The sequence below is a fragment of the Sciurus vulgaris genome, assembly GCF_902686455.1.
Source record: "Sciurus vulgaris genome assembly, chromosome: 3".
Taxonomy (NCBI): Eukaryota; Metazoa; Chordata; class Mammalia; order Rodentia; family Sciuridae; genus Sciurus; species Sciurus vulgaris.
This window is the reverse complement of record NC_136463.1, coordinates 44,103,504-44,131,496: the sequence shown is the minus strand read 5'-3', so window position 1 is coordinate 44,131,496 and position 27,993 is coordinate 44,103,504. Positions and strand designations below refer to the sequence as shown.

The 27,993-nt window shown below is 53.7% G+C and overlaps 2 protein-coding genes across 3 annotated transcripts in view; one reads left to right on the top strand and one right to left on the bottom strand.

Moving 5' to 3' along the window:
• The window catches only part of FAM83G (family with sequence similarity 83 member G), a 30,474-nt gene extending 4,997 nt beyond the window's left edge, over nt 1-25,477 (bottom strand). Inside the window, exons 1-5 of one of the 2 annotated variants that reach the window (XM_079131678.1) lie at nt 25,346-25,477; nt 24,160-24,829; nt 9,774-9,941; nt 2,025-2,149; nt 118-1,384 (exon numbers count right to left, since the gene is read on the bottom strand). In XM_079131678.1, the coding sequence (XP_078987804.1) occupies nt 118-1,384; nt 2,025-2,149; nt 9,774-9,941; nt 24,160-24,687 (2,088 nt within the window). In that variant the 5' untranslated portion in view covers nt 24,688-24,829; nt 25,346-25,477. The other variant, XM_079131679.1, reaches the window with a different exon arrangement.
• SLC5A10 (solute carrier family 5 member 10) overlaps nt 1-27,993 on the top strand; it is a 66,397-nt gene that overhangs the window by 23,725 nt on the left and 14,679 nt on the right. The window lies entirely within an intron of this gene.

Genomic DNA, 27,993 nt, shown 5'->3' with positions numbered 1-27,993 from the left:
TCATCTCTAACACGGAGAGTTCCAAGTCAGAGACATAGTAGCCCAGGGAATAGTAGCTCTCAGATCACTTGCAGGGAGGGACCCCTGTGAGTCCTGGTGCAAGGGACCCCAACTCACCTGTGCCTCCTTGTCTGCAGAGCGCAGGGCCTGCATCTTCCTTGATGCACCTGCCTCTTCTCTTCCCCGGCCTTGCGCCCATGGGGAGCCACCTAGGGGCGTAAAGGTCACTCGGGTTATCTGAGGTACACTCAGCTGCCGACGGGGTGGTTGGGTTGGTCCATTGGCCATCTGCTCTGAGTGGCGCCTTTGAAGAGGGGCTGAGCGCTCCCTCACCTCGAAGTATTCATCTGACACAGAAGAGGCCACAGAGGGTCGTCGGAGCCCAGGGCCGTGGCCGGAGCTGCCTGAGAGGCTGTCCTGGTCACTGAGGGTCACGTAGTCATCATCATCTTCCTCTTCCTCCCCACCATCCAGCCCATTAGGGAACCCTGCTCCCATGCCATCAGGGTCATCCTGGGTCACAGACAGCTGCCGCTGGAGTGGGGTATGGCTTGGGTCCACCATCGTGGGTAGCCTGAGGTCTGTTCCATTTGGAGGTGTCTCCTCTTTTGGGGTCTCCAGAACCCAGTCCACATCACCGCCATCCTGGGCAAGCAGGTCTGCCACGGGTACTGTCCGGGGCTTGGGCACAGGGAGCTGAGGCTCGGAGTCTCCCCTGGGGAGGCCATTCTCAGCTGGGACCCCATCGTGGGGGTCACTGGGCCCTGGGGGTGGGCAGGGCTCTGGGGAGGGGCGGCCTTCCTGGCTCTGCTTCCACAGCTGGTGCTGGGCACTGGCATGGGATGTGTCACGGATCTTGATGCGGTTCATCTGACTGGGCTGGGGGTTCCAGATATTGGGGTCTATAATGTTGATGTAGCCCAGGATGTCACTGCCAGGCTCTGGGTCGGGCTCTACCCACGTAGGCAGGTATTCAAACATATTGGCCTTCTCCAGGTTGAGCAGTCCTGGGTGGACAGGTGGCGGCAGCTCAGGGAGATCCCCCGGCCTTTCAGCCAACATGGGGCCCTGCAGCCCTGGAGGCCTCTTGGGCTCCTGTTTCTCAGAGGAGGTCTTTGCAATCTCATCAACGCTCTTGGCCTTGACCAGCGCATACTTGGGGTTGACAAGTTTCTTGGCCACGGTGCCCGTGGGTACCAGAGGGACCACAGAGGGCAGCACAATGGGTTCTGGCTCTGGCTCCTTCTCCATGGGGATGTCCTTGAGGCTGACACCCTGAGACATGAGGTACAGTTCCTGGAACTGCCGGTCAAACATTTCCACCACCTGGCCAGACAGCACAGAGATCACGTTCCGGTCTGTCCTTGCAGCTGACCACGTGAAACTGCAACACAGAGGCAGAAGCAGCTTTGGTCAAGCACAGGGACCTCCCTCTAGCTCAAAATTCTTATTCTAGTGAGTCTTCCTGGTCCCTGCTGCAATGGACATCCAAAGAGCCCACTGTGAATCCCCTGGCTGCTATTCACTAGATGGTGGCTGCAGGGTTCTGGGACTGAGAAATGGCTTGTGGGGCCCAGAGGACAGGGCACAGTTGTAGGGTCAAAACTGAGTCCCAGCTGATACTGGATTCATTGAGACAGCTCAAGAATGCCCAGTCCAGGACCTGGTAGCTAGTGCCTTCACCTACCCCAGAGTGACTGTAGGCAGCCCCTGCCCTGTTACACCATATAATAGTGCCTGAGGTTGCACCTGTCCCCAATGATGACTCTCAAAATGGAGTCATCCCGTGGGCTTCGGGTGGGGGGGAAGCTTAGCCCCACCCTCCTCCAGTGGTTAACACTGTCTCCTCAGACAAGAGCCTCCTTGCCCACCTCCAGACACTGGAAGACAGGTGTGCCCCAGCTCGGCATACACCTTAGCAGTTTTGGGACCAATGAATTGGAATAACCAGGGTATTAAGATTAAGGGCTGAAACCAGCTGGGAACCAAAGGCACAAGTCCCCACAGCCCCCATGGAGAATCACCTGTAGGAACCACACACAGCCCGGTCTCCATCCACGAACATGAACTTCTGGGCCAGGGCACCCTTGAACTTGGTGGCTGACCGTGTGAAGAACTCAGTTCCTCCACTGCTGCGTACCCTAAGATTCTGTGTTGGGGGACAGAAAGGCAGAATTAGACAATAAACAACACTGAACTCACAGGGCTGGTAGGGAGGAGAATGCCCAGGATCCAGGGAGGGCTTTGCAGGGGACAAGGATCATGAAGAGGCTGTGAGACCTGGACAAAGGGCTGGTGTGTCTGAGACTGCAGGGCCCAGAAAAGGGGGGCGGATACAGAGGGACCTGACTGGTGATGAAGGGTCTGAGCCAGGATGGTCTTGGGTTTTGGCCCCTAGTATCACAGAACAGCCCTGAACAGGATAACACTTGAGTGGCCAGGCGACTTTGAGAAATGCCACTATAGTGGGTAGAAGCCATTGGAGGGTTTTTTTAAAACTATTATTGTTACTTTTAGAGAGGTCTCACTAAGTTTCTGAGGGTCTTGCTAAGTTGCTGAGGCTGGCCTTAAATTTGCACTCCTCCTGCCTCAGCCTGCTGAGTAGCTGAGATTACAGGTGTGTGTCACTGTGTCTAGCCATGTCATAGGGTATCAAGTGAGAGGGTGATATTTTAGAAAGGTCCCACGGACAGCAGTGGCTATGCAGCTGAGAGAGGAGAGAAGAGTGTGAGGGGCAGAAAGGGGGATGGCCCTGAGGAATCTGGGTCTTCCACTCTAACAAGTCCATGGCCCACCAGGATGAGTGACCAGCCATGCCTCTTCCCTGTTCTTCTTGTCCCTGCTGAGTTCTGTTCCTGAGGGCAGGACTCAGCAAACTCTCCTGCTTCCCCATTGCCAGGACACTGCCTGGCACTGCAGACAGGCTGAATAAACAGTCAGATTCAGCTCCTCACCAAGCTTGCGTGGCCAGACTCAGAAGCAGGTCAGAAAGGATCTCGGACCACAGGAAGGGAAGGGAGACCCACAGAGAGGAGAGGACTCTCCCAGGATGAGGAGCAGAGCAGGATCTATGGCTGCTGGTTGTTCACTGGACCCTGGTCATGTGAGGGGCCTCTTTTCCCAGAGTGGAGTCTCTGGAACCATCAGAGGCCCCAGGTGCAGGGGGTCTCCAGCTCCCCTCTCCCTCCAGCCAATGCCACACAGGTGGATCCAGGAAGGGCCCAGGGAGCCTGGCTGAGACCCAGGCATCAAGGGACAGCTAAGGGCTTTCAGAGGGGAGCCTCAGGTGGACAGGTCACCTGGGACCATAAGGTCCAAGCCTCACCAGGGCACTGCACTAGGATGAAGGCCCCCAGGTGTCCCCAGAGTCTGTTTCAGGAGGCCTGTGATGAGGCTTGGAGTTTTTGGTGTGATTTGTTTGTTCATTCATCCTAAGGATTAAACCCAGGGACACTCTACCTTGGAGCTGCACCCCCAGCCCTTTGGGTTTTTTTATTTTTGTTTTGACAAGTACCACACAGTTGCCCCTGCTGGCCTGGACCTTGTGATACTCCTGCCTCAGTCACTTGAGGAGCTGGGTTTACAGGTACGCCTGGTCAGGGGCTTCAGTTTTAACACAGGTTTCAGGGATTCTGACACCTCAAGAGCACCCTGGTTGGTCTGATTGTACACCTCCTACAATGGGCGTCTTGCTCCCTCCCAGGGGCTCTAGACCAGCTTTGGGCATCCAGCTGTGACATGTTCTTTGTCAGACTAAGCTGTGACTTATCTTCCTGTCCCCTTATCCACTCAATGGCCCAGCTTATTAACTGCCCACAGGTTCACCTGTTCAATGACCCCTGCCAAGGCCCCCAGGGGTAGACAGAGATGACGGTGACAAGGATTTGCCATGGGGGAAGCAGATGAGTAAACACTGAAACAATCGGGAACACTCAGGACTATAGGAGGAGTAACCCTGCATATGGGGGCAGCTGGGGAGGCTCCCGGGAGAAGATGGTATGGGTCAGGGTGGGAGGAGGGTGAAGCATGCCAGGGACTTTCGAAGGCCTGGCTCAAAAGGAGCACACTGTTTAAGAACTCCTCAGGGATGAGTGGTAGGCAAGGCAGTCTGCAGAGCAGGCTGAGCCTGGAGCTGAGGAAAGTTACCCTACACCTGCTTAAGGGCCTAGGCCTGGGGGCAGTAGGGAGCCATGGAAGGATTTAGGGAAGGATTTAGGGCAGAAAGTACCACATGTTAAGAACAGTTCTGGCTGTTCCAAAGGAGAGAATTTAAGAGATGTATGTGGAGACAGAAGATAGAGAACAGGGAGGCTGTTGCAGGTGTGGGACGTGGACCTGAAAGAGGGAGAGGACCATCCACCACAGTCCCCTGCTCCAGGGCTCCCTTCAGTTTCCCACACCCCTCTGGCTGGGGAAGCCCCACAGAGGCCGATAGGAATGGGCCCCTTGGGTGAGTCCTCACGCAATGCTCGCCCAGCCATGGGGTGAACAACTGTCTTGCTGTTGGGCCCGGCCCAGTAGGTAGATAAGCCTCTGTTCCCAGGGAAGGTTCTCCAGGCCCCCGCCCCACAGGCTGCCTGTATGCCCAGCTGGCCACGGCCCAGGACAATTAGCACTCTGACTTTGTACCCAACACAGAGCACACTTGGGGATGAGAGGTCAGAATAAAGAACTTAGAGGCCTTCTCCTGTCACCTGTGCCCAGCCACAGCCTAGCTCTGCAGCCTCCTGTGTTTTCCACATCCAATGGTGTGTGCTGGGGCCACACCCCTCTCACCAGTGCCACTCCTCCTCCTCAAACTTCGTTCTGATGAGAGGCTCAGAGAGTCACTGCTTACATCTTAGGAGCGACTCAACTACCACAGGAGGCAGACCTTGGCTGTGTGTGACCTACTGTGTGACTCTAAGCAAGCATCTGGCCCTCGTGCGGTTCAGTTTCCCTGTCTGCACACTGAGGGGTTGGCCCTAAACTTGAAGGCTCATCTAACTCTGAGGTTCAGCAGCAGGTAGGGGCTTGCAGCAGGGCCCCCCACCCTCTGCCTCATGGGCTGTCCCCAGCCTGTTCCTGGTTGGGCGCCACCCCATGGGGCCTGGCCTAGATGAAGTAACATCTCATGTGTCTGGGCTCGCGTGAGCAGAGGCGGATGATTCCACAAAGCTGCATTGTCTCTGAGGTCCTGGGATACCCCCAGCAGAGGATGGGCAGGACATGCATGGAGGATGTGCAGGCTGGCCCAAGTGGGTGTCCTGGGTACATCTTTGGAGCTCTGGGACCTCAGAAAGTCAAGGGCAAGTCAGAGCAGGGAAGGAGAGTGGAAGACAGTGAGGCAGCTCTTCATCTGCTCTCAGGGCAGCTTCTTCCCCAAGTGCATGTGGGTGCTCAGAGGAGGGGGCACCAGGGCTGGCGCAAACTGCAGCCCATTACCCTGAAACAACAGCCAGGCCACCTGTGCTCATAAGACTCTGTGACCCAACTAAGGCTAGATCCCTAGAGCAGGGTGCATCTGGGCATTCTTGAGCTCTAGTCAGATATGGCTCCAGTCCTGCTACCAAACTAGGCCTCTCCACACCTGTTTGTTCATCTGTGAAGCCACAGTGCAGGGATCCTGGAAAGTGTCTGGCTCTCACAGGAAGCCATGAGCTCCAGGTTGCAGGAAGGCTGTAACTATACAGTGCAATGGGTGACTTACAAAGGGGACCAGAAAACATCTGGAATGGCAGCTGGCCGGGTTGGCTCAGGAAGAGAAAGTGACTTTTTTCCCACGGTCTCCCAGTGGGCAGGGTTTAGCCCAGACTGGAAGATTGAGGACAGGTCTTTAGCTGTATGTCCTCTGCAAGAGCCTGTGGCATCCTGGGCCAGAGGAGGGGTAGAGAGACCTAAAGATGTGCCCCAACCAGGCCTGAGCTGAGAACAGTGAGGTCAGAACAAGTGTGCAGAAGGCAGGGGACAGAACCGCATGTGATGGGGAAGCCCGCGTGCCTGAGCTGCTGGGTCCCAGTTAGTCTCTACTGTCTTCTAAAGGACAGGTTTCACTCTATAACATGGCTGCTGTAAAGTTGGAATGGGAAGTCTTTTGTGAACCATCTTTATGGGACAGGGGATGGAGGGATTGGGGAGGTTTTGATCCAGTTTAGTTCCAAGGCCTTATCTGAGGGGCTACTGGCTCTTCCCCTAGATCACAGCTGCTCAGCCTCGGCACAACCGATGTGGTCAAGGTAATTCTTATGGGAAATGTCTGGGCACTGCAGGATACACCCTTGGCCTCTACACCTGGATATCAGAAGTACCTTGATTTGTGACAGTAAACTATGTCTCTGGACACTGCCCTCAGCAGGAAAGACTCCCACCCCTTCACTTCCTATTTAAGAATCCCTGCCCTATACCCTGGCTCCATCACAGATCCAGGCCTGGACCAGAGAAAGCAAAGTGCAGGTATACCCGGGAGGGGAGGGAGCCAGGGTCCCAGCCCACATCACACTCCATGCCCTGCTTTCCACACTGACTGGATAGCACCTTTGGGCCTCCCCACCCCTCCTCCAGCCCAGGAGAGGTGGGCAGGCCTGTCCAGTGAGGGATCTGAGCTACAGCTGAGCCTTGCGTCCTCACAAGTGCCTTCCCACGGTCATCCAGCTGACTTTTCTTTGTTCATTAGAAATGGGTCCAGCCTTCGCCCCAGTGGTTGCTGGTTTTTCCAGTTTGGCTGCACAAAGCAGAGAAGCTGGGCCTCTCACAGCACCCAGTCTGTGTAAGCCATAAGTCTCAAGGTCCAAGCTGGCTCCCAGTGGCTCTGGGGCACCCTCTCAGCACCCAAGATCATGCCTAAATGTAACCTAGTCACTGGTCTGGCCTTGTTACCCTGGAGGAGGCAACAAAGGGAGGTAACAAGCTGGGTCTTCCTCCCCAGGTGTTTCCCCATTTGAAATATGGGAGGATCATCCCCCTATTCCTGCCTACTGAGCAGCAGGCTGAGGTGCTTGGGACATCCAAGGCACCACATTTGGGTAGAGGCTTTGCATATTGCTCCCACTTGGAGACCAGGAGCAGGGTCAGCTTGAGCATTACTGGTGGCTATTTCCAGAATGTACTGGTACAGTCTCAAAGCTGAGAAAGAAGGAAGCAAGCGAGGGTGCAAACAGAGGGAAATGAAAGCCTCTCAGCACTCAGACCAGAGCTGGGGCCCGATTGGAAGGATCCTGCCTGTCCCCAAAGACAGGACAGTAAGGCTCAGACTTGGCTCTTACTGTCCCTCCAGACTGGCACCAGACACCCCCATAGTCACTAATATGAGCCCCCAGGCACAACCTGCACCCTGGGCCCCATAGAACCAAGGGCAGGTCGGTACAGAGCTGGGCCAAGGCAGCAAGCGGCCAAGGGCGGGCCCAGGGATTACCAGCAAAGGAAGTGTCCCTGGACAGGTCTGGGCCCAGCCAGCCGGCGGGCAGGGAGGGAGCTGGGCAGGTAGGACTTCAACAAGGTGACACCTGGCCAGGGCTGGGCCCACAGGAGCCTCTGGCCACATGCCCAGGGCTGCAGAGAGGGCCACCTTGAAGTGAGAATGAGGAAGCCAGGGTCATACTTTCTCATGAAGACATGTGGCTCCTGGAGAGGTCCATCCTGTATACCCTGCCGCCTTCCCAGAGAGGAAGACAGCCCAATGGGGAAGAGGGGAGGGAGAAGCCCAGGAACAGCTGTGTGAGCTTCCCCTCCCCTGCCCTGAGTGGTCAGGGGCCTGCTGACAGTCCTGTGGTACATGGGGCGGGATGGCCTCACACCCAAGCCCAGAGCCTGGGGTTTGTAATTTATTGTTATTGCCAACAGCTGCATAACTGTTCTCGACTCTCAGAGTGCTTTAATAACCACTGTCCTTCAAGTCCATCCTCCAGTAACCCTATGAGGCATTATTACAGCCATGAGGTACTGGAGGTCCAAAGACTGGAGCCACACACAGTGGGTCGGTGGCCAGGGAGCCCTTGTGGCAGCACCAGGGTATTTCTCCAGCCTCCTCGCCAGAGCTGATTTCTCTCTACTGGCTTTTAGTCAGCCCAGTTTGACAGAATATCTTTGGGCCTCCCTCATTTTCCCCATCTGCGGGAGCCTAGTCCAGATGGCCACTGACCCCTTGTAGCTCAGGCACTCCAGGCTCACATGACATCATGGGAAGGGAGCCTCACAGCCACCCCCACCTCCCACCTGCCTCCCACTCCAAGCACAGGGGCAGTGAGGGCTTCTCAGCTGGGAAGGGGCCTCACAGGGCAGGGCTGAAGCCTCTGCAATGGCCAGCCCTAGGTTAGGGTCCCACTTGGCAGCCACAACCCACTTACTGCATCTGCATCTCACACCAGGGATGAACGGCCTGAGTGACAATGGGCGCAAAGCAACCACTGGGCACGTGGCAGGTGCATGTGGGCATATGGTAAGGTCTCTTTCCCAGGTGCCAGGGCAGCCTGGCCAGACAGGTGCTGCCCACAGGGCTGGAGCCTCTGCAAATTCCAAAAATCTCTTTTTTTCCACACTATGACTCTCTGGCATGAACTATCTGCCACCAGAGTGGATTCGTGGCACTAATTACACAGCAGGCAGGCAAGGGGCTGAGGGTCAGCCTACCAGAGAGACCACATGAAAAATATTCCTGAAATTAGAGACTCGAAGCAGAGAACTCACACCCACTTGAAAGGACTTGGCTTGGGGTGGGGGTGGGGGGAGCTTGACAATTACCAACAAATTACAAGCCTGGAGCCCAGCTCCTGGGTAACCATCCCAGCACAGGCCCCCTCCTGCATCTGTGCTCCAATCATAGGACTGAAGCTCTGGGAGTTGGGGCTCTCAGAGTTGGCAGAGCCTGAACAGGCTGGAGCTGCCCCCCCATTCCCTTATCTCTAGCTTATTAGCAGTGGCACCTAGGCACATGACTATGTTTCCTCATGTGCAAAATGGGAACAACACAGATCAATCCCACTGGGTTGTCAGGGCGATTAAATAAGCTAACACAAAGGAAGTGCCCCAGATGGGATCTGACACACATCAAATGCTATAGAAGCATTAACTGTTCTATGTATGCAGATCTGTACTCAGAAATGCTCAGTAGGTGTCAAGAATTCGTTGGGTGGAAGGACTCTCCTGTAATCCCAAGAAAGGCACCAAATGCCAGGGTGCCTGAGTAGAAGAGCCCAGCCACACTATCTCATCTGCCCTTCTGCTGAACCAGTAAGAACCAGGAGCCCACAAAGGGGAGGCAACTAGCTCAAGGACATAACTAAGCAGGGCTAAGGACCCAGTCCCCACCCTCACCCCCACTCTTGTGGGTGGTCCTCTCTTCTCCACCTCTGTTCCATTGTCTCTCCCGCCCCAACATCTGTCCTACTCTGCTCATACACCTCAAATCCTTTTCAACTCTGACCTTAGCCTGAGACAGATTTGGATTTAGCCCAAGAAAGAACTTCCTGGGTGTCAGAGCTCTCCAGATAGAGCATCAGCTGCCTAAGGTAACAACTGTGGCACAGGCCGCTTTGAAATATGTGATATAGTACCTAATACGAGCTTCAGCACCTGGTTGGCAGGCACTTAATCAATGTTTACTTTATCTGCCTATTGGAAGTACTGACTATCTTGTCCCGTGAGCATTCAAGCTATGTGACCACTTGGCAAGAGGCTCTAGGCTCCTTGAACTCTGTGCATGTACTGGACTCCACCCACAATAGGAAGGTACTCAAAGTGTTTGTTGGCTGAATGATCCCCACCCCACTGCCATCTAGGTAAGTGGGGAGCCAGCTCACCTTGAGGTGTCCCAGGTGCATGCGGGCCCGCTCACACATGTGCAGGAAGTACTTGACGTTGCTCTCATCCACAATGATGTACACGGCCACCTTCCTCTTGAAGCCAGCATCCAGCAGGTCTTTGAAGATGTCCACATCAGTAAACATGTCCATGACCACGGCTATCACCTGGGAGCAGAGAGAGAGAGACCAGGTCTGTCAAAGAGTCCAGTAGTGAAGACGGGGCCTCAGCAGGATGCAAGGTCCTCTCACATCATCCCCATCTTGTGGATGCACACGCTGGCCCCCTGCCCAGCAGCCTCAGGACCAGAACTGGATAGTAACAGGCAGGCCTCTCTGGGCCAGGACTGGACACTCAGAACACAGAGATTCTCACTGGGGCCTTGGGCTGGACTCTATGGGGACAACAGGAAACAAAGAGCACATCCAGTGCAATGGCCTTTTCTGTAAGATAAGACCACAGAAAACACCCCAGCTGATCTGCATAAGGAGCACTGAGCGAAGAGTGGGAAGCTTGGGTCTGTGCATGTCCCAGTCGCCCCCAGGGCGACCCCTGTGGGGATTCACTGGCACATGCTCTGCCCATCGCTGAGTAGGGCCCAGAGAGGCTAGGGGCTCAACCCAGGGACACTATGTTAGTTCATTACTGGTCACATACCTAAGTCAGAACCAGCTAGGCACTACCCTCTTCCCAAAATCCAGTGGTGCTTGGATGAACCAGACAGTTGGGGAAGAAGGCAGCAGCTGGGGTGGCCTTCACCAAGGAAGCCTTCACCCAGGGCTTCCTGTGTCCCTGAGCTGGTGCAGACTTTGGCAAGCCTCCCTTGCCACAACTCCTGTCTGGTCTGGACAGAGCCCAAACTAGCATGGAGCTCTTCTTGTCACCTGACATCTGTCCCCACCACAGGCAACCTTCAGCCTGTCCAAGGCCAACTCCTGGCCTCAGTTTCCCTAGTTCAGGAGGCTAGGTGAGTAGAGGCACAGGGCAGAGCAGATGTGGAGACTGGACCAGCAGTGGAGCCTCATCTCCTTCCTGGCCACTTGGCAGTGTGGGGAAATAGTCATATCAGGGCTTGTGCCTGACACTGCTGAATCACACAGGTGTCCAGCTCTCTAGGCTGCCTGGCCCTCCCACCATTCCAGGATGGCCCTACTGCCCCTGAGTCAGTGAACAGCCCCAGAAGAACCTTACACAGATGAGGCCAGGAATATGCCCTAGGCCACACAGCAAGCTGGGGACAGTCAAGCTGGAACCCACCCAGGCCTATCAGGGAGCCACTCCTGCCATGAGAGTGACCTGGAGGTCTCTCTTTACTAGGATCTGTACATGCAGGTAATGGGAGGCAGCCTGGAGTCTGCTGGGGACGTGCCTGCACACCCACAGTGAGCTCACCAAACTGGCCCCTGCAGGCCCATCTGGGCTCCTCCTGGGCCTCAGGCCCCTGCTACACCCATTGCTCATCTGGCACCAAAGCCCAAACTCCTGCACAGAGAAGGGATTCATGCCTACCCTCTTATGAACTTGCTATGTGACCCTGAGCAAGACCCTTAACCCCTCTGGGCATCTAGTTTTCTCATCAATATAACAGGCTCCATCTCTCAGGAAAATTGAGCATGCTCAGATATAGCCATATGTGTGAAGGACCGACCCTGACACAGAAGAGAGCCTTAGGAACATCTATTTGCTGACTTTTCTTGCACCTTACAGTCCACAGACAGTCCTCCCAGCTCCTGCTCCAACAACAGTAAGCACCCTGGCAATGAGAGCAGCTGAATAAACTGAGGCTCAGTGAGGCCAACAGGCTTGCTGGAGGTCACAGAGAAAGTCAGGGCAGAACCTGGACCAACCCCCAGGCCAGGCCAGGGCTGAACTCTGGCCTCTTCCCTGGGACATGTGGTCTCTGAGAGCCTGGTGAGTGCTGGACGACAGAGAGTGGAGGTGCAGGACCTGTCAGTACTCCCTGGACGCAGAGGCCATCCTCTCCCCGTCCTCTAGGGAACAGACTCAGAATTACTGTTTCTGAGTCTGAAGGGCTGTTGGGGTACAGTCAACACAGGCTGGGACTGGCAGGTACAAGCCAAAGAGAGACAGATGTGAGCACCAGAAGAGGAAGTGCTTTCGGCCCCCCAGAGCTGCCCAAGGTTGAGCAGGGGTCTTAAGAGGGGGTGAACTCCCTAACCCAAGAGACATTGAAGGAAAGGCAGAGATTGCTTGGGAGGAGATGGATTAGAGGACAGAGGAGACATAATGTCAGCTGGGTGGCTCTGATGACCTTGGATTTTACTACCAGCTGAGGGTGATGATACCCTGAGGTTGGAGGCAGGATGGCAGCAAGCAGCTCCTCGCCTGGGATTCCACAGCCCCAGCTACTGTAGCTCCACAATCCCCTCGAATGAGCGGCTCCTGGGCAGGCAAATGGCCTCACGTGCAGCCGTGAAAAGGGGCGTAACTGGGCACAGTGAACATGCTCCTCCCTGGAGGCACACCAGCCCCCACTCCCACCTCAGTCAGGGCGGGTTCCAGGCCCTGCACACCTTGGCAGACGGGGACTTGCTCTGGGCTTGGGCTGGGGGACATGCCCTAGCAGGACCTGTGCCACGTGCAGCTCCCCATGCTGTCCTTAGCCAAGGAGCATACCTGATCCAGGGGGAATGTGCTATAAGCTGGATCTGTTGGGGCCTGCCCCCCAAGGTGGATCCCCCACAGGTCCCATGGCTTGGGGCTGGCTCTCTCCAGGTGTTGGATTCCGTGACTGGTGGTCAAAGAGGGCTTGTAACAGGTGCTAGCTAATGCCGGCAACAAGGGCCAGCCACTTGGCTCCCTAGGTTCTGGGATGATGCTGGAATAGGGATTGGGTGCCTGGTGCTCCCTAGCAACCCCCACAGCTTGACCTGTCCATGGTCAGGCCACAAAGATTTCCTAGAGGTCCCTGAGACATATCATGCCTTCCCATTTTGTAGATGGGAAAGCGGCGACCAGAGTCAGCAACTGAGACTGAAACTCAGGGCCCTGGGTCCCACCCTCAGGAGTCCACAGTCCTCTCATGACTTAAAGGTTTACAACTGACCTTGACTGCAACTGGTACCCTCAACTCATTTGGTCTTCACAAACACACTGCAAGCAGCAATTCTTTTCCTTTTGCAGATGAGGAAACTGAGGGATGGTGGCATTCACTCCCCTGCCTAATGATCTATTTGGATGGCCCAGCTCAGTGGTGGCACAGGGATCATCAAGGGCAGAGCCCAGCATTGGGCATGGCCTGAGGCAGGTCTCAGAAAGCTTTGATCAAGTGAGAAGGAGACTCAGTGGCTCCTCGGCCCACACAAGTAACTACAGGAATCAGGGCACAAGCCACAGCCCCTCCTGGGCCCTCAGTTTCCCCATCTGCCAAATGGGAGTGTAGGCCTGGCTCATCCCTACAGTTCTATCGGGCCTGAAAACCCACAGACTGGCCCGGCACAGAGAAGAGCACCAGACACCTTCCACAACCCCAGCCAGTCAAAGCCCCTGCAATAGGGCAGAGGAGGCCCAGTGCCAGTACTCTCTCTAGTCATGGCTGCGAACAAGAAGCCTCAGTTTCCTCATAGGTAGGATGGAGGACTGGACAAGATGCCAAGGCCTTTCCTCTCTAACATCTTTAAAGGGCCCCACCTTCCTATGCCCTTGTGCCCTGCCCACAGCCCAGCACAGCCTGTCTAGGCTTGGCTGGCGCATCTCACCACACCCATGGGCCTATGACAGGAAGCGCCAATGGCCACCCCACCTCCCTGCACCCCCACAGGCTCCTGCCCCACCAGGCGCCAATACCAGCCCATGACTCCCAGCACCCACAACAACTGTTTTCTAGCCTCCCTTTGACCACAGACTCCACTCTGTAGAGTGGGTGGAACAGGTCTCCTCGAAAGCACCGCCCAAGGACAGCAGGGTGAGTCTGGCTGGTCAGAACACAGTTGGAAATCACTGGTGCATGAGCACAGTCTCTGCATCAGCACCCCTCCTGGGGGGCTTTGACCCCACCAATCCCTCTCCCCATGTTGTCCTGCCTCAAGCCACTGGTTCTCCATACAGGCCATCTCCTCATGGGCCACTTGCTAATTTTGTCTCTATTTGGACAACTCCTATCCATCCTTCAACACCCAACTCAAGTGCTGCTCCTGCCCAGCTCCTCTCTGTCTTCACTCCGGTCTGTCTGGAGTGAAGCATGTATCACTCATGCATTTCAGTAGATGCACAACAAGGAAGTTGTTGTGGAGTCTGAGATGGGGTCAAGGAAGAGAATTTCCAGCACATGACAAGCCCTCTGTAATAGCCCCACCTACCTTAACCTCCCAGGCCTTGAAGACTCTTGAGAAAGCAAAGTGTTCCAGAGGGAAAGGGAAGAGATACATCCAGTCCTCCCTAGAGCCTGCAGCCCTGGAAGGGCCTCGACTCAGTGCACAACTGCAGATAAGTCATTTTCCCCACATGGGAACTGCAGGAGATGGGACAAGAGTCTAGGTTTATAATTTTCTGCTCTGATGATGGATGCCCAGGCAGAGGCAGTGTGGCCTCGGGATCACCTGACTCCCATCCTAGCTCCTTCTGGGAAGCTATGACATCAGGCAAGTGCCTTAGTTTCTCATGGAGATGGTAACAATCCCCATACACAGGACACTGGGGATAAGTAAGTGCATACAGATGGACCAACACTGGACCAGCAAACAGCAGCTATACTCATGCCCTCCTCCTCCCACCAACCATTCCAGTTCTGCCAGAACCACAGCACCCTGAGGGGTGGACAGGACTGAGATTATCACCCACCTGTCTCCTGCTTCTCTCCAGGCCAGGCGGAAGGCTGAGGAACAGTGACTGACATGCCACAGTTGCTTATGGGAATGATACACTGTCACACAGTCTTAAAGGCTGGGGAAATGGCCATCAAGACCTGAGATTCAACCTCTACTTCCAGCCATGACAGAACAACAGAGACTGATTTTACCCTCCTGCTTTAGCAATTAAACAATTCAGACAAAAACAATGAAGCCAGAGACAACAGGCAGTGTGGTACAGAGATCCCAGAGAGAAGACGACCCAACGAGGAGAGCTGTGAAAACGCACCAGCTACCTCCAGGTGGCAGCACCAGGAGGGAGGGCCCCAGAGGAGACCAGTGGTCTCCCTGAGTTGAGAAGACAGGGCTCCTCAGAGGGTGGCAGCTGGGATTTTTAGGACAGGGTACTGAAGGGAAGAAAACCGCACAAAGTGAACTCCAGAGACCCATGGAGGGTCCCCCTCTGGTTCTCAGCTGATGACTGAGCAGCACATGTATGGCAGGAAAAAACTGAGGCTGAGAGAGAACCACCAGAAAGCAGCAGCTGGAGCAACTGCTGGTACTCACAGGGGACCAGGAAGAGTTCGATCTCCCGGCCAGAATGCAATCCCTCCCAACACACAGGGCTGCACACAGTCCTAGGAAGATGGCCTAAGTAGTGGGCAAATAAATCTCACACCACGCACAGGCAAACCTCCATAAGGGCCCAGAAAGTGAACACCTGAGGTTTTGCGGGTCATATGCTCTCGGTTGAAAGCATCAAATCTGCTCTCATGGCAAGAAAATAGTCACAGACAATACATAAACGAATATACCTCTGTGCTCCATTATTTATAAAGCGGGCGCTAGGCTTGATTTGGCCTGTGGTCCAGTTTGCCCACTCCTTCATAAAGTCTGCTCTTGTCCTGCCTAATAAGGTTTATAGCAAGAGTCAAGTGCATTAAATTGGGATGAGGTGTGTAGCTCAGTGATTAAAGCATGTGCTTAGTAAGTGACAGATCCAGGGTTCAACTCCCAGCATTGGGGGGGGGGAAAGGAAGGAAAAAAAAAACTAAATATATTTCTAAGAAATTTAACTGCATCCCAGAATAAGGCTCCAAAATATGTGAAGGAATAAATAAACATCAGCAGCCCACAACACAAAATCTACCATGTCAGGTATATACTTGAAAATTACTTGACACACAAAAGAATGGGAAAATAAGACTCACATAAAAAATCAATCAAAATAAACCAAACCCTGACACAGACATTAGAACTGGCAGGCAAAGACTTGAAGACAGTTGCCAGTATATTCCATGTGTTAAAAAACTAGAGACATGGAAGATTAAAAAAAAAAAAAAAAAAAGCCAACAAATTAAACTCAAGAGCTGAAAAACATGTTTAAGATCAAAACTAGGCTAAGAACAGTGGTACATGCCTGTAATCCCAGCCACTCAAGAGCCTAAGCTAAGAGGATCCAGCCTGAGTAACTTAGTGAGACTATGTCAATTTTTTTTTTTTTTTTAAATTTTAAAGGGGGTGCTAGGGAATTAGCTTAGTGGTGGAGCACCCTTAGGTTCAATCCTTGATACCAGAAAAATAATATGAAAATTGTACTGGGTGGAATTAATAAATCGGACACTATAGGAGAAAAGATTAGTGAACATGAAGACATATCAATAGAAAATATCCAAAATGACATAAAGAGAGAAAGAGACTGAAGAAACACGATCAGCATGTCAGCATACTGTGCATCAATTTTAATCTGTCAGATACATGGAGTCTCATATGTACTGGAGTCTCAGAAGGCTGCAGGGAGACCAAAAAAAAAAAATTTTTTTTTAAAATAATGACCAAAACATTTCCACATTTGATGAAAACTAAATTCACAAGTCCAAGAAGTTCAATAACTTTCAAGCAGAGAAGGCAGGAAGAAAACTAGCACAGCACATCATAATCAAAGATATTAAAATCAGAATGGGGAATTAAGAATATTAAAAGCAGCCAGAAGCCAATCGCTGCAGTACACACCTATAATCCCAGCAGCTCAGAAGGCTGAGACAGAAGTATCGAGGGTTCAAAGCCAGCCTCAGCAAAATAAAGCTCTAAGCAACTCAGTGAGACCCTGTCTCTAAATAAAATACAAAAATACAAAATAGGGCTGGGGATTTGGCTCAGTGGTTGAGTGCCCTTGAGTTCAATCCCTGATACAAAAAATAAAAAAAGTAGTCGGAAGGAAAGAAGACCATTACACATAAAAGAACAAAGACAAGCAGACTTCTCTGGGATCAAGGCAAGCCACAGACAATGAAGAACATCTTCAATGTACTAAATCGAGAAAAAAGTCCACCTAGGATTCTCTGACTAGCAAAAACATCTTTTAAAACCAAAGATGAAATAAAAACTTTCTCAGGCACACAAAAGTCATAAGAATTCATCCCAAGCAGACCCTGTGCTACGATTACCACGCCCTTGTATAGATGGGAAACTATACTGCAACTGTGTTTAGCATGCTTGAGGCGGGGGCAAGTGCTTCCCTCTCTTCCCAGAGGTATGGAATGGGGTCAGTAAAATCAAAGTTACTCTTCTGCCCTTAACCTCATCCTCCAGTAGCAGAACTGGGCCAGAGAGACCTCAGTTCTCACTGAGACATGGCCTGCTCCCCGCCCCTCATGAAGGCAGGATCATTGAGGTTTCGGGGTGTTAGGTAGGCTTCCTGGGACCAAACCAGTTTTCCTGTCCTTATCCTATTCCCTGAAGGCCTGTCGCTAGGAGAGGACTGGCTTAGGGACCAGTCTCCCCACTTGCCTCTCAGGGTAGAGGGAATCTGATCCAAGCCACAGTAAGGAGTTAACTGGGTGGACCAAGTGACTCTCAACACATGTTCCTCTTCTAGAAACCCAGGGAAATGGTGACGGCCACTCCTGTTTTACAGGGGGACAGTCACTGTCCCAAACTACACAGTTCTCCACTCTGTTCCCAGGCTGTTCTCCGAGGGAAGGGAATCCCATGCTTTTTCCAGCCCTGACTCCACCCACCCCCTCCCAGAGCACACCTTGGGTTCAAACCTGTCGTCAGCACTGTCCAAACAGTCAATGCCCCTGGACACCTAGCCCTGTCCAACAGATCACTTCCCCACTCTCTTAGTTTCCATTCTTGCTAACATGGGGAGGTGGGTTAGATGGCCTCCCTGTTCCCTTTCTCATCTGACATGTGAAACACTCTCCACTCTAACTAGTAGATGGAAGCCTCATTAAGGCCAATTTAAGAAGGCTGGGGCCTCCTGAGTGCCAAACAGCTACAGCAATCAGTCAGGAAGCACATGCTGGTCACACCCAAAGCCCTCTGACCAGGGGCCCAGCCTAACCCAGTGATGTGGTGGCACTTACTCCCACCGTCCCCAGAGACATCAGCCTCCTCCCCAGGGCTCAGGAATGATGCAGAGACAGGGAGCCAGCAGAGCCTGAGGAAAGGCTGTCAGGTGACATGGGCTTCGCCCTGTGGATGAGGCAAGAGGGCAAGATCCCTCCCTCTTCCCGCCGGCCATATGGGGCTTCAGAATTCTCAGGGCTTCCAGGCCTGTAGGTGCAAGACCGGCTCAAACACAGCATCCATGGTAAGCAGTGAAAATCAAAATGAAAATCTCAGAATCATAGATTTGAAAGACTTGAAAGCCTCCGCTTCTGCAGGAGGTAAGTGACAAGCAGGGCAGTCACTAAGCATCCTAACTCCTCAGGAAGCCCTGGAGAGGGCCTGCCCAAGATCGCACGAACAGGGTAAGGCCACAGGGCCACCGGATGCCCATGTTCTGTCTGCTGCACCCGACTGAACCCCTGCCTGAACTCCTCTCAGGACAGGGAGCTCCCCACCTCTCAACCCCAATTTCTCCAAGAGACAGGTAAGAACTTTGACCACAGAAGCTCCCCAGTCAGACACCACACAGAGTGCTTTACATAGCCACTTCTGTTCCATTCAAATCTCACCAGGACTTGAAAAGGCACGTTAGCATTACTGTAGAACTGAGGTCAAGAGGCTCCTTTGGGTAGTCACCAAAAATCACACCAAAGCTGGGGAACCTGAGGCTGCACGTTCTTAAGCCTACATTCCCCAACCCACATGGCACTGAGCCTGGAGTCATTTAGACCCCAGGAAAGGAGGCTGGGCAGCCCACCCAGGTCAGGGCCTGCCAGACGGGGGCCAGCCTATGCCAGACCACACGGCATGACCCAACCTTCCTCCTTGGCTGCTTCTAATGCAGAGGGGCATCAGAGCATGTGGTACTTTCAGGTACTCATGTCTATTACTACTTTAAAACAAGTAACCAGTCTCCATTCTATAAATAAAGAAACTGAGGCCCAGAGTGTGCAGCATAGGAGTGGCCAGGCGGGACAGGTGAGCATGGGAGTGGCTAAGCAAGGCTGGTAGTCATTTGCGAGAACCAGTCCCTCTGCTGGCCACAGGGGTGGGACCGTCAGCTTCAGGGTAGTCTCCAGAACCAGGGAGTCCAGCAACTTCAGGGAACCCAGTACAGCCCCAGACACACCAAAGACCCTGGTGTGACCTTCAGCAGGATGTGGCCCACTCTGAGCCTCGGTTTCCTCATCTGTGAAATGAGCACAAGCCCTACCTCTCAGGGTGGTGAGAGGGAGGACGGTGCCAGCAAGTGTGCTACCACTTGCATGAAAGCAGAATCACTAGTATGCCCATCTCCAAGGGCTCCTTTCCTGGTAGGGCTGCTCCTGACTCTCAACTTTCAATTAAGACACAAGTGCCGTGGGGTAGGGAGTCTTTAGAGAAGACAGAAGCCAACACCTGGGATTATATCAGATGGTTCCCCACCCTAACAGGTGAGGGCCCTAGGCTGGGAGCTGCCAGAGCAGACAGGAGGCAGCTTCCCAGCCCTGCTGTAGGAGCCCAGGCCTGCTGCTGCCCCCTCAGGGCTCCCACCAGGCCACCTCTACTCCCAGTGCCCCTCTCTTTGTGTTGGAGGCTGTCCTAATATAGTTGTGCAGGGCTTCATGAAGGGGATACATTCTGAGAAATGCATTATTAGATTTCATTGTGTAAATGTCATAGAGCATCTTCACACAAAATAAGATGGCTGGGAAATCCCTAGGCAATATAATCTCATGGGACCACTGTTGTATACGCGGGCTTCCATTGACCAAAATGTTGTTATATGGTGTGTGACTACTGCCTAGCAACAGATGTGATAAGAGCCCTCCCTCCTAGTCCCAGATCACTGGGATGAGCACAACCACGGCTCCCCATCACCAGGCCCAGTGTGGTCAGACTTCTGCCCCCTCCCTCGAGAGCCTACTGCTTGAGTGCCAAAGAGCCTTGTGAAAATGCTTTTACTGTCCTGAGTCAAGCTGGGGACTGGGAGTGAGGCCCTGATGCTCCCATTAAGGGGCAGGGCTCAGAAGGAACAGACCTTGCTGCTTCCACAGGGAAAGGGGGCTTCTCAGAGCCTGCAGACCTGGGTTCTGGGCCCAACTCCTCCAGTTATCAGCTCTGTGGCCTGGGGCAAGTTATTCGCCCTCTCTGAGCCCCACCAGGTCTTGGTTTCCTCCTCTAGACAATGGAGACAACACCCACTTTATGGAGTTGTGGCCAGGATTACACAGTGTAGGTAAAGTGCCCTCTCAGCACCTGGCATATAGTTGGCATTTAATAAATGCCTCATTAAGCTGCTTTTATTCTCCTGCAGCCAAGCTGTAGGCCAGAACTTCAGCGTGTGAAGGCAGGGACCTGACAGAAAAGATGTGGGGTTAATAGGGCATCATGAAACCTGGGTTCAACTTCCTTCCTGCTGTGTAGCCTTGGGCAAGAAACTTAACATCTCTGGGTCTCCATTCCCAAGCCCTGGCCTGACAGGCAGAGATCTGGGTTCTAGTCTGGGTCTCACCTCTGGCATTTCATCTCTCTGTTCCCTCAACTGTAAAAGGAGACTATGTCATTTGTCTCTACCCCTGTGGCTTTTCCTGAGTTGTTGCAAACTGGTAAAGGGAATCCTGCTAGGAGCTTACCCCCATGTCACAGGAAGGGGGTGTTCAGCATCTTCTGAAAGAGTGACTTGCTAGGACATCTAGACTCAGTACTGGCTGAGGTCACCCCTCTCTAGCCCAGCCTCACCCCTCTCTGAGGCCGAAGTGCAGCAGCTAGGGAGGCTGGGACTCGTCCCTCCCAGGCGTGATTCTACAGGCCCAGCCTCTGGTATGCAGCTGGAACCCCACAGCAGGTTTTTCCCCAGATAAATGTCTGGCTCCAGGAGGCTGGGGGAAGGGCAGGCAGGTGACCTTCCACCTCAGAGTCAGCCCACTGAGACTGGAAGGCCCCTCAAAGAGCATAAGCTGCCAGCTCAGGGCCAAACAGCTAAGGGTGTAAGATGCAGGACCCACCCATCCCCTGTTCCAAAGAAGTCCAGAATTACAGAACAGTATGGTGTCAGAGCCAAAGGGAGTCTTAACAGTCTTCAATGCCTGTACCTATTTTACAGACAGGATGGCTGGAACTCCAAGAGAAGCTGGGGCTTGTCCCAGGTCCCATAGCCAGGTGGAAGCAGAGCAGGGGCCTGACCCTGGCTCTCCTGGCTCCTGAAACTATCACCCACTAGTTTCATTCAAGTGTTTTGGGAAGGGGGATCCAGTGGGGTAGTCCTGAGGGGAACATCGCCACGCCCTAGCAGCCACGTTGACACGGGCTGAGTGCATGCTGTGTCACTTCCCTGCCCCAGGGTCTGCCAGGGCTGCTGACGACAGGCAAGGTGAGAGCGAAGGTGGCAGGCTGGGGCTGCCCTGACTCAGCACCAACAGCCACAGCCCAGAAGCCCCCACGAAAAGGGGCCCAGGTAGTGGCCAGACAGCGAAATCCCTGTCCCAGGCCCAGAGGACTAAGGAAATTCCTTGCCCTGGTACTGGATGAGAAGAGAAGGCGGGGGCAAGGGGACAAGAGGTGATTCATAGGGAGAGATAAGGCAGGGAGAGCTCCCGCAGGCAGGGAGTAGGCAAAGCGCCCTGTCAGCATCCACCTGCGTCCCAGCCCTGCCCCTGTGAGACTGAGAAGCAGCAGGGCAGGGAAGATGGAGGACTGCAGGTTGCCTGGATCAGCTGCTTCTCCCAGGCCCAGCCTGTCACTCTGTCCTGCTACTGTTGCCCGGGCACCAGGCACGAGAGGTAGCTCCTATAGTTTGAGCACGACACAGGCCAGGTCCCCACCCTCCACCCAAGAACTAGCTAGGTGACCTTGGGAAGGGACTAACCAGTCTGGCCTCAGTTTCTACATCTGAAAAATGAGGTAGATAATGCTGTCTGAGATTATAAAGTGCCTTGCACCCCATCAACAGTAGCTATTATCATCCAAGTACACACAGTTTGGGCCACAGATCCAGGACGGATGTGGCAGGGGAGCACAAAGAGCCAGAAAGCAGGAGCTTGGCTCAAAAACAGCACCATGGAGTCAAATCCCTGTCCCCCATGCTGTGATTCCCCATCTGTGAGAAAAGGGGTTTGTCCTCAAGGCCTTGGAGGCCCCTCCTGTCAGACCATGAGTCCTCCCTGCTGTGTGAGAGTGGCAGTCTTAGCAGTGAGCACTGTCTTGGGGGTTATGAAAGCACAGGGCAATGCCTACCTGTCGGGTGCTGTGAGAAATCACGCATTACAGTGCCACATAGACAGACTGGGGCTCATGCTTGAGATCAGTGTCTTCTTGGCTTACGATACCCATAACCTTATTTAAGAGTTCTGTAGGATGCAATGAAGCTACAGGGCTCATAGGACTGCACAGAGTCTCAGCTAGGGCCCTAGAGACACAGGGAGGAAGCAGGGTCAGCAAGGGAAGCCCTGATTGCCCAGCCTGGCCCTGGGCACCCCTATCTGGCCCCATCACTGGGTAGAGCTGTCTGCCATTCTGTCTGCGGAAGGTTAGAGCTTGTGGCTATTGCCATGCCAAACTGGGAAGCGGATCTGCCTCCTTACTGTGGTGGGGCAGGGGATGCACTAAGGTAGGAGGCACTGGGGAAGGGAACCCTGGCACAGCAGGGCCTCAGTTTCCCATTTTTTAAAAATGAGGGTAGAGGCTGGGTCATGGGATGACGTAGGTCCTCTGAAGGGAGAGGGCACTAACGTCAGCAACTTCCTAAACCTTGGTAGGTGTGGGATGGATTATTCAGCCTGCAGACTATGAAGGTCCCTTTCTCCACCTCCTTCCTCCAACTCCTTCCTCACTCCTACCACCTGATACTTAATCTTCACAATAGGCAGAGAACAGCTTTTGTTCACATGACCCCATTCTACAGACTAGAAACCTGAAGCCCCAAACCTGCTTGGTCTGGTCAGCCAGGGAGTGGGGAGCAGGCAGGCTGTGAGCCAGGCTCACTGACATGGCTATCTTAGGCTGGCCCCCTTGTAGGGCAGCAACTCCACCTTTCTCAAAACTTCATCCCTGGCCACCTCATCCCCTCCTGACCCACTTCTGGTTTCTTTGCCTAAAAGTTCCCTCAGGCCCCTCCATCAGGCAGAATGGTCCCCCAAACTACTGTTCTTATTTTGTGCAATTAACCACTCCACTCTGGGACTGGAACAGTGAAAGGGTCAGACTCAGCTAAGGATACCTTGTCCCACAGAATGAAGCCATTCCTGGCTTCAGCATCCTTCTCAATACAGCTCACTAGGCAGGCCTTCTCCATCACACCAGGGTGTGCTCTGGGACCAGGAGAAGTCGCTCATTAGGAAAAAGTACCTACTCAAGGTCATGGCTGTCCAGCGATGGCCTGGCTGTCTCTGCAAGTGGCATGCACTAGCATTCAGAATGTGTGTCAGTGTATCATCAGGGAATGGCCACCCCACAGCCTGGGCACTGCACAGCCACATGCTTGGGGTCAAGAAGGGGAAGTCCAAACAAGGCCTGACACTTCTAAAAGTAAAATTTAACCCAGGTGGACAACATTCAGCTGGACTCATCTCGTCCACTGAGGGCCACAACACCCACACCCATCAAGGGATCCTGGCCCAAAACAATTCTGCCATTACAGAGCTTACAAAATGGCTCAGAGAGGGTGAGAACTCACTCAGTTGCTCAACAGTCCAGGAACCAGGCAGATGTGAACATGAACCTCCAGACCAGACTCAGATGGCTTAGGTTGCTTCTCAATTTCCATGCCAAGTGCCCTGGACCCCAAAAAAGCTTCCCCACTAGAGAGTTCCGATTGTGTGAGAGTCTCTAGACTCTCAGAAGTGATGTGAACTATCTAAAGGGAGAGTAGGTGAGAGCTCCACCATTCCTCCCACCACCCTTGCACTGCCTCCTGGGGAACCCACTCATGAGGCCTCGGGAAACTGGATACACTCGACAATGCACAAAGCCCTTTGAGAAGGGGCAGCCCACTGTCACCTGCCAGAAAATCCAGGCACCCTATTCCTCTGCAAAGAAACTGAAGAAACCCATGAAGGTGCAGAGGAAACCTCCTTCCAGGAGTCAGACTGAAAAGCAGCAGAAACCCACAGGGATCTTGTGGGGTCCCCATGTTGTGCTCTAAGTGAGCATAGGTCACTGGTCCAGTACTTCTGTAGGAACTCTCACTCAGGGGCCCCCTCACCTTCTGGGCCTGGCTGATCATCTTGCGCACCACCTCTTTGATGTGGGCCTGCCCGTCTATGGGGGGCTGCATATAGACACTGGCCCTGGTCACTCCACGGTAGGCGATGGTATCGGGCCAGCCTAGGTCCAGCTGTGGGATGGAGCGGTCAGACTTCTGGGGCCAGTACTCCAGCGAGGGCAGCGGCAGCGGCTCAGCCTCTGTGGGGGTCCCATCTGCCCCACTGGTTTCCTCTCCATCACCCACCCCGTTGACCTGGGGCCCCTGGGGGCTGCTGGTACCCCGAAGATCCTCAGAGCCCGGGTCGTACACCTCAATAGTCTCCAAGATGCGCTTGAGTTCCAGCTCGGAGAGGAAGTCTCGGATGTTCTCCCGCTTTAGCACCTCGTAGAAAGCTTCGGGGCCACGGGCCACCAGAGCCTCCAGTGCCAGCCGCTGTTCCTCACTATAAAAGAACTCCGGCTTGGACTCGCTGGAGCGCCAGTTGACATGGCTGTCGTCCAAACACTGCACCTGGGAGAAGGCCATGCTGTCACCTGCCCCAGCACTTCGACTGGGGGTGGATGTGTGACACCGCTCTGCAAAGTCGGGATCCTAACTCCGGCCCCCGCTGGGGCAAAGCGAGCTCTGGGGCCTCCCAGAGGCCTTGGCTCCTCTGCCCATAAGGCTCCTGTGGGAAGAAACTGATGAGTGCAAGGCGCAGGTCAGAGGGCAGGAGGGGCGGGACCCCGCGACAGGGCTGGGGGTGGGGCCGGAGGAAGGAGGTGGGGAGTGGGAGAATCCCGGCTGGGGGCTCGGGGGTGGGATGGGAAGCAACGGTGAGGGGCCAGTGGGTTATCCCCAGGTCCCAATGTGCCTGTATCTGTAGGGCACAGGGGACCTACATCCCAGATTCCCCGAGCTGCGTGAAGTCCCAAGCAACTTCGGAGAACACCAGCGCAGTCAGGGAACTTCCAACAAGTTTGCAAGAAACTGAGCCAACTGGGCGCCGCGCTGCGGCTCCCCGCGTTCCCAGGGCTTCCGGGAAGGGAGGGGTCTTCGATCCCCGAGCGCCGGCAAACCCGAGAGGCCTTCCCGGAGGAGGCCCGGGACTCCGAGAAGGGTCCAGGAGCCCCGGGAGCGCGACTAGCAGGCGCGACGACCCGCGGACCCGGGATCGCGGGGGACGCGGCTGGGACTCGCTTACCCGGCGGGCGTGGGCGTGGGCGCGGGCAAAACGCGGAGCCGGCCACGGGAGCCGCGGGCGGAGCGAGGCGCACAGGCGGCGGCTGCAGCCCGAGGCTGGACGGGGGCGGGCCGGTGACTAAGTGCCGCCCAGCCCACCCCGCCGCCGCCACCTGAGGTCACGTGCGGCCCCGGGGGCGGGGCCGGAAGCTGATTCACACACACACACACACACACACACACACACACACACACACACACACACTTTTCTCTCTCTCTCCCTCCCCCCTCCCCCTCTCTCCCCCTCCCCCCTCTCTGCCCCTCTCCCCCTCCCCCTCTCTCCCCTCCCCCTCTCTCTCCCTCCCCAGAGGGACAGTGTTCTCCCTCAGTTCACACAGTGAGCATCACCCAACCCCACCCCCGCCCCTTGCGTACAGGATCTGTTAGTGATCCTGGTCCAACCCTAGCTGTGTCCAACCTCGGGGTTGGGACAAGAAGTCCGGTCGGCTTTGTGGATACTTAGTAACTGTCCAGTCGTGGAAGTAGGGTCGGGTTCCAGGGTTAGGGCACCGGCCCACGCACAAACACACACACACACACTCCAGGGGCTTTCACAAAGCCTGATGTGATCAGAGAAGGTACACTAAGAAGTTCTTAGTGATGAGCCCTACTGACTGCTGGGAGGAGTCCCTTAGGACTTGTCCTGCACCATGAGCTGTCCCCCATCAGAACCTTAGGATAGGGAGGGGTGGAAAAGATTGCTGCTGGCGGGGGTCAGGGCCAGCTCTCTGCTCGGCGTCCCTGGGGCTTCAGACCCTAGTTAAGGGGGAGCGTGTGGACCACATCAGAAGGCAGACTGTCAGGGCGGGACAGCATAGCCCATTAAACAGCTCCTAGCCCGAAAAACAGCTCCTATTCTGTGGCCTGCCCCAGCCAGTGTACCAGGCACCTGGGCCAGTCCTTCCCTCCCAGCCCCCAGGACTCTGAATAGAGCTGACCTGAGGCCCTAAGGACACTGCTCTTGTGCTCTGCTGAGGGCTGGCTGTCACTTGCTTATGCCTCATGCTCTGCACCCCTGGAGTCCCCACCACTGATCCCTCAAGCCTCAAGTTCTGCACTCCCTTTGAGCAGCCACCCTATTCTGTCTAAATGTAGTGACCCCAGAGGTCAGGCCCCTCATTCCTCCCAAGGAACTACACACATACCCACATCCCCCTCAGGACCAGAAGGGGGCAGTGGTCCCAATGGGAAAGCTCTGCCAGACAAGTCCTGAAGCCCCATTTAGAGCCTCCTGCCACTGTGGATCCCCAGCATGACCCTCAGTTATCCTTAGTTTCTCCTTTTGTTCTTATCAATGCATGGAGGCCCCAGGTTCATAAGTGGAGACCTCTCTCTCTCTTGAGGCTGAAAGACTTGAGGCCCTCAGACTCCTGCACTTACCTGCCCATCAGGAAGTTGTAAAAATTGAACAGGGAGCTCACATGGACCCTTCCTTTGCTTTCCCCCATAGTAACATCTTGCTTCATCATAGTATCTCAGCCAGAAAACTGATACTGATAGAAACCACAGAGCTCATTCTGATTTCACCATTCTTACACACACCATAGTCCTCGTGTGTGTGCATGCGCAATCTCAGCCTGTAAGTTGTTGATTTGTGTAACTATCACAGTTAAGATGCAGAACTGTGTCATTACCACAAAGACCTCCCTCCTTAGAGCCATGCCCCCCACAACCATTGCCATCCCTAATCCCTGACCACCACTAATCTGTTCTTAATCTCTATCATTTTGTTTTTCAAGAATTCTATATAAGTGGGAAATGAAGTATGTATCCTTTGACGATTTTTTTTTTTTTTCCCAACTCAGCATAATTCTCTGGGAATTCATCCAGGTGGTTGTATGTATTGGTGTAGATGCTTCTTGACTTACTATGGGAATAGGTTCTGATAAACCTGTGGCAAACCTGAAACATTGTAGGGTGAATACACCCTGAATACATCTTTCCTCAGAGCATCACAGCTTAGCACCAGAACACTAGAGTGTCAGCTCTATCCCCTAGTGATCACCAAATTGACTAGGAACCATGGTTGGCAATTGCTCTGTATCGTTGGAGAAGATGAGGTCACATATTGCTAACCCTGGAAAAATTCAAGATTCATGATTTGGCGAACAGTTTCTTTAGAATTCATATCATGTTCTTGCCACCACAGTAAAAAAAAAAAAAAATCTTAAGTCAAACCATAAATTGGAGACCATCTGTAGTTTGCAAGGGTTTTTTTTTTTTTTTTTTTTTTGTTTTTTTTTTTTTTGCTGTTTTTACTGAGGATTTAAACCCAGGGGCACTTAACCAATGAGCCACATCCCCAGCCTTTTTTATATTTTATTTTGAGACAGTCTTGCTCAGTTACTGAGACTGGCCTCAAACTTGGAATCCTCCTGCTTCAGCCTCCCCAGTCGCTGGGATTAACAGGCATACGCCATCATGCCTGGCTAGTTTGCTCTTTTTTATTGCTGACTAGTAGTCCATGTATGGAGGTAGTTCTTTTAAACATTTCTATTTTTTTAAGTCTTATTTTAAACATCAGGATTTATTTTTACAGCTTTATTGAAGTACACCACATATGTAATTTAATTCACCCATTTATGTTATACAGTTTGGTGTATTTTGCAT